The 6902-nt window shown below is 28.2% G+C and overlaps 1 protein-coding gene across 1 annotated transcript; it reads right to left on the reverse strand.

Moving 5' to 3' along the window:
- Window positions 1–2018: 2018 nt before the first annotated feature.
- Window positions 2019–5905, reverse strand: LOC126552125 (lachesin-like). Its single transcript, XM_050206679.1, has 6 exons — window positions 5832–5905; window positions 3703–3929; window positions 3329–3597; window positions 2965–3237; window positions 2763–2896; window positions 2019–2143 (listed from the first exon to the last, which is right to left on the reverse strand). Exons 1-6 carry the CDS (start codon window positions 5878–5880, stop codon window positions 2058–2060), a joined length of 1038 nt encoding a protein of 345 aa, XP_050062636.1. The 5' UTR covers window positions 5881–5905; the 3' UTR covers window positions 2019–2057.
- Between the last annotated feature and the right edge of the window lie 997 nt (window positions 5906–6902).

Consider the following 6902-nt stretch of genomic DNA (forward strand, 5'->3'; position numbering starts at 1 on the left):
TTAAAAAGTGATAATGCCACATATGATATGAAGGCTGCTGGTATAATTACTAATAACTAATTTTTTTTTTTTTGAGTATAGTTGAATTATTATTTAAAATTCTTAAATAATTATTTAAAACGCAAACAAAAAATAAAAGTTAGAATTTAATGTTTTCTAATTTCGACGACAAAGAAATCTTTCATTCGTGCATAGAAAAGATTGTGAGTTAGTGTTATGAGTTCGTAACTCATCTATGATCTAATATCTATTTATACTCTTTATTTGATCATTTGATTACTTGAAGACCTAAATTAATAGTTTCTACGTAGTGAATAGTTTTATCCGAGGATATGGAGACAGGGTCTTGCCAAACGGAGAAAGAGAGATTATTGTACCACGATATAATTTGCAATGGTTGTTGAAAAATGTGGTTTATGTTTTAATAGTCTGAATACACCAAAATTTAAATTCTTTTATAATTATTGTAAGCTAAACTTATGGAAAATCTTGTAATTCTTAACTTCAACATGTTTAGTTTACACTTTTTTTTGTATACCTGTACTCAATTCTGTTACTCCATACAACCTTTGTCAATGAACTCATCAGACTTTACTATATAAATAGTTTCAAAGTACGATTCAAATAAAACTACTTGGGTATGGCAATGAGTAAAATAAATTGCACTAAAAAATACCATTTGAATAAGCGTCATTATTTCATAAAAATTGATTTACTTTTATTTTTATAGATTAAAATTGGTTTACATCTTACAATTATTCATAGTTAAATCATCTTATTTACTAAATGTTAGGTCTGACGAGAAATTATAATAAATTATCAGATGAATAATTACATATACAATATACATAATATATTAATTAGAATGTATAATCTTTGAAATTAAATAATGTTAAAAATAATGTAATTATATATTTTGTACAAATATCATAATTATTATTATAAATAAGGAGGTACAGCATAGATATTTAAGCCAAAGTAAGAGGGTGTTCTCTCCTGATGAGCACGTTTTTTTATCTTGTTCTAGATCTTGATGCTCTGTAAAATAAACAAATAATAATAATTAATTATGTTCAGAATTAAAAATCAAAAACAACAACTTAATGTTAGAAATTAAATTTTCAAAAAGTTGGTTAAAGTATTTTAACGTGGTGCTTGTCCATTTCTTTTGAAACTCAAAATAGTCAATGAAAATGTTAAAACAACGTTAATCCGAATATTTAATAACAAAGTAATCAAAGTTAGAATTCTATTATAGAATTGGTATTTTTAACGCGCATTGAAGTGCACGTGGTCATTTATTCATACGCCTTTAAAATTACCTTTAAAATACTTTTTTGATAACCTGGAGAATTAAATTAATAGTTTTTATATAGTGAACTTGAGATTTGCCCCGAGGACATGGGGACAGGGTCTTGCAAACGTATGAAGAGAAATTATTGTATACATAAAACGATTCTGAACGAAGATGATTTGTCGGCCTAGGATATAATTTGCAATGGTTGTTGAAAAATGTGGTTTATGTTTTAATGGTTCGAATACACCAAAATTTAAATTCTTTTATAATTATTGTAAGCTGAACTTATGGAAAATCTTGTAATTCTTAACTTCAACTTGTTTAGTTTACACTTTTTTTTGTATACCTGTACTCAATTCTGTTACACCATACAACCTTTGTCATTGAACTCATCATACTTAACTGTCTTAACTATATAAATAGTTTCAAAGTACGATTCAAATAAAACTACTTGGGTATGGCAATGAGTAAAATAAATTGCACTAAAAAATATCATTTGAATAAGCGTCATTATTTCATAAAAATTGATTTACTTTTATTTTTATAAATTAAAATTGATTTACATCTTACAATCATTCATAGTTAAATCATCTTATTTACTAAATGTTTGGTCTGACGAGAAATATTATCAGATAAATAATTCCATATACAATATTCATAACATAATATTAATTAGAATGTATAATCTTTGAAATTAAATAATGTAAATATAATATATTTTGTACGACTATTATTATTATTATTAATTTTATTATTATAACTAAGGGTCTATTTTAAAAAAACTTAAGCCATAGTAATTGGGTATTTTCTGCACACGTTTTTTATCATGTTCTAGATCGTGATGTTCTGTAAAATGAAAAAATAATAATTATTAAATTATATTCACAAAAACAACAACGACTTAATATTGGAAATTAAATTTAAAAAAAGTTGGTTTTCAAACATAAATATCGCTACACATACTACCTATATAATCAGGGCCGGATTAAGGTTTTAACCGCCCATAGGCTAAAATAAATTTACCACCTAATTAAAATAGGTAAAATTTGCTAATTCGTCTGGACCGTTAAAATGTGCCGCCCTAGGCTTTAGCATATACAGCCTAAGCGGTAATACGGCCCTGTATATAATTGTAAATGTCGAACATGTTACATATTATTATCATTATTATTATAACAATTAGCAAGAGAAAACATTAAAATTTGGTATAATACTTTATAATACAATAAGTTCTGTTAAATGTGATCATATTAGTTTATGTAATAAACCATTCAGCAGAACCGATGAATTTTTTTTTCATTTATTATTTTTAATGTCGAGAAAACGGAAAATTATCCTCAAAGGGAGACCGAATATACTGTAAAAATTTTATCAAAATTGTTTTCATTTTGTCTACATATTCATTTATCGAGATAACCAAGTTTAAGTCTTATGCATATCGTATGTCAATGAAAACTATATTTACCAATAGCTGTGACTTCAGCCGTTCCAATCGTGTTCTGTGCTTTACACGTGTATTTACCGATACGTTCATTATCAATTTTCAGAAAAGTCAATGCCGAATAAGCAAACTGGTGTGCAGTAGTGTTTTCCATGATTCTAAACATTAAGAATAATCTACATTATAACAATACAAACATTTTTATATGGCAAATGGTTTAGTATACTTATAATCGTGGTTATCGTTGGGGAGTACAACTCCATTATACAGCCATTCGATTTTCGGAGTAGGATAAGCTTCTACGAGGCATTGGACATCCAAGTTTCGTTTCAAAGGTTCTCTATGACTATACATAATTTTCGAAACCGTTATGACTGGTGAAAAAGTTACACGAAAGTCAATAATACGTCGGACACCTCCGCCAATACCATTCACTATATTGCAAAAATAAATTCCACGGTCGTCTTTTGTTACGTTATAAAAACGTAAGACATTCCCTCTGAAAAACGAAATTTGTATTTATTTAAGTAAATAATTAATCGGTGTACAGAATTAAATTTTTTATTGGGGTGATTTTGCTCTGTTAATACCTATAAAAATTTCCTCCAGTAGTTAAAATTCCATTATTTTCTCGGGTCCAGGTAACTCTTGGTTCGGGAAATCCGTCAGCATAACATTCTAACCTCGAGAATTGACCTTCCATCGCGTTCACCAAAGTCGGAGACGAAGCATCTGAAATGACCGGTGGCCGATTCACATCTAACTCGACATCTGCAGATGTGTTTGCGTCGCTGTTGGCATCATCACACATCACAACACAGCGATATATAGCTATATCAGTCTTTTGTATATTCTGAATCTGAAAATTAACACATTTCCAAGTTGATTTAAAAAAAGATTAATTATGGCAATACAGATTGGTGAAAATGGTTTTTATCAAATTGTATTTCAACAACATAGGTACCTTCAATATATGATTATTGGTTCCGTTTTCAACGTGAATTCTTAGTGAAAATTTTGAATTTCTGACCATAAGTTTATTACTAATTGACAGTACAGTGGTCTTAGTAGGATCATCTTTTTCAAATTTAAACCATGCAATGGGAAAAAAGTTGACATTCATAACTGAACATGTAATTTCTATATTTCCACCAAAATCCCTTACAGCTGTCTGAGTACTCTGAGCATATGCTAAAATTAAAATTAAAATTTAACAATATATAATTTGATTTTTAACTTAACAGTTAATAGGTAGGCAATATACTTTAATTACCTAAGCTATATCATATTTTATTTTTATAATTATGTTATAGTGTTTTATAATGTTGTCACATTTAATGATGAAAATCAAAGGGGTTATGACATATACAATCAAGTGTTAGTAAATTGCTTAGCATTTCATGAGTAAATATAATATTTTTTATTTTGTAATTTGTAACGTATAGTAGTTCGTTAGTAAATTGACATAACATAAAGCTAGTCTACAATGAATAGTAATATTTACTACATTGCGTTTCACCCCAAAGACGTACACGAATATCATTTATTATATATATATATATTTAAAAAAAATTATCGTACAGTTATCTAATATCTAGGTAGCAATATTAATGGTTAAACTATAACTAAACGATTTGAATTATTGTAGACCTATTATGTATCGAAAAAAACTAAAAAAGGTTAAACCTAACCTATTGAGAATCACTGAAATCATAGCTAAAAAAGTGTTGATAAAAATTTATATATTATAACGTCAAACTTGGGAATTTTCCTTTAGGTCAATTGAAAGCAGAACAGAATGAAACTCTAAATAGGAAGTCGTTAAATAGTCATAAGGTAAAAAACGATTGATTCTAATTAGTTAACCAAGATATAGTTATTGAAATGGAATTTAAACATTAAAAATACGTCTTCGTCTACACCGGACCCATTAACAATCGAACAAACGCATTCCGGCAGAAGCATTAGCTACTGTACTTGTCTATTACAATTTCGGAAGATAGGATATATTAAACCTTGAAAATACACAAAACTAATATATAACTATATCCGCGAGAAATGACTCCAGACCTCCTGTGGAACATAAAATATCGTAAGTGCAAGTCGATCGTCGACGACTGTCATTGTTACGATAGATGATAGTCTCGAAAAGAAAGTCAATCTAAAATTTGACTAGGTATATAATATACAAAACGCATTATCGAACGGACGGTAATATATTCGTAGAGACATTGCTGAGATAAATATAGGTATTGGAAAATTACGAAACACCCAAAAATCAGAGATGCAAAGTACTAATTACCTTCTTAAGTTGTACGGTTAACGCGAGTTAAGCAATGAGTAAATAGGTAATAACAATTAAAAATAGCTTTCATCGTGGAATCAACCATACCACTATATTATAAACAGGGGTAATATACGATTGCGAACGGACCTTTTCTGGTAACACGATTGCGAACGTTTTTACCTGACTTTAATTTTGCGGTGTTGTCAGATTTGGTGTCAATAACAAATTTTTAAATAATAATTTAAAAAATAATCAAATAGTATCTAATAAAATAAGGATTTTTTGCTTTCTACGCCGCATTTTATATTTTAAGAAAAACTGGGAATTCCTACCAAGGAAAATTTTTTTAAAAAAATAAAAATTCTTTGATAAGCGTCATTCATTTGCAATCGTGTTATAAAAAAGGTAAAACGTTCGCAATCGTGTTGTACCCATAAACAGACGGTAATGATTCACGATAAATATCTAACTATATACACGTCAGGAAAGTCGTCTTGCAGTTTTATCGAAATTGCTCGACCGGACCAAACGCGACAGCTAGTCATTAATTAATAGCGCTCGACAAAAAGGAAATAATGCAAGAATCTCAAGGTGACATTTCTATACAGTAAATCACAAAAGTGTATGGTTTTTAAATAATATTATTTTTAAGGTAGCGAAAAGCAAATTTTTTAATAAAATAATTCAATACAATTAAATATTTACATCAAAAGCTATTTAAATTATACTTATTAAAGCAAATAAACATGTGGTACGTTTTTCAATGATTAATATAATTTACATTTATTTGAATTAGAGTTACTCACTGGGGTAGATGCTGATAGCGATGAAGAAAAATCCGTAAACGACCTTCATAGTTGCGATGGGTGAACGGACGTTAAGCAATGACCACGGACTTAGATATAATAACCTGGTTAACATATTACGAGACGGCCCGATGTTTCAGAGAGTCTTGAGCAGGGGGGATGGAAACAGCAACTATGTATCGAGCGCTATCTAGGTATATTAATTAAATTTTAAAAAAGTTCATTTTCAAACATAAATATCGCTACACATACCTACTACTTGTGTAATTGTAAACGCTAAACATAGAGTCACATATTATTATTATTATTATTATCATTATTATATCAATTAGCAAAAGAAAGCTTTAAAATTTGGTATTTTTTTATACAGTTATAATAATAAAATCATATAATATAATTATTCATATTTAAATAATTTTAATTATTAAATGACATAGCAATAGCGTTCCAAATTAAAGATCTAAAACATAGCAGTGAAACCTTAACCAAAGACCTGGTTAGGTTATCTTTATTGGTATTATTTTCAATTTCTTTATGTATAATAAATGAATTAGTTATCGTAGATTCAACAAAATGAAAAGTTAATTGTATATGCCATTTTATAATTTTTCTGTCAAGCTCTATAATAATTTACTTATAATCACTATTCAAATGATTAAAATTATCCACGAAGTTCATATTTTTATAGTAATCTATCAACACTTTTGGACAAGAGACAAACTTTTGAGTTCCATCTTTAGATTTTCTACTTACATTTCCAGTATCTTTAGAACTATGTAAAGAAGATAAAAGATGAACACACTTATTATCTTTCCATTTATACATAATAATACCACTATTGGATATTTTCCAATCAGATTCACCTCGTAAAATTAATTTATCATCTTTTAGGTTAGGTAGATTTTTTCTCGATGCATTTTCAGTTCCAACAGCATATATTAAATTGTCTTTTAAAATGTTAAATAAATCGTAACTTGTAAAAAAAATTATTCATAAAGACAATTTAATTTTTACCAGGAAAATTTTCCACCATGTTCATGACAACTCTGACCCCAAGGCCTTTTTCCGCAC

This window comes from Aphis gossypii, chromosome X, assembly GCF_020184175.1.
Source record: "Aphis gossypii isolate Hap1 chromosome X, ASM2018417v2, whole genome shotgun sequence".
NCBI classification, from domain to species: Eukaryota; Metazoa; Arthropoda; class Insecta; order Hemiptera; family Aphididae; genus Aphis; species Aphis gossypii.

What these genes read in the sequence shown, in the direction of transcription:
- LOC126552125 (XM_050206679.1), bottom strand. Translation starts at nt 5,880, where the DNA reads ATGAAGGTCGTTTACGGATTTTTCTTCATCGCTATCAGCATCTACCCC. An exon ending in CGCTATCAGCATCTACCCCA is followed by an intron (nt 3,930 to 5,831) that starts GTGAGTAACTCT and finishes TTTTAATTTTAG; the next exon opens with CATATGCTCAGAGTACTCAG. An exon ending in GGCTGAAGTCACAGCTATTG is followed by an intron (nt 2,144 to 2,762) that starts GTAAATATAGTT and finishes TTCATTTTACAG; the next exon opens with AACATCACGATCTAGAACAT.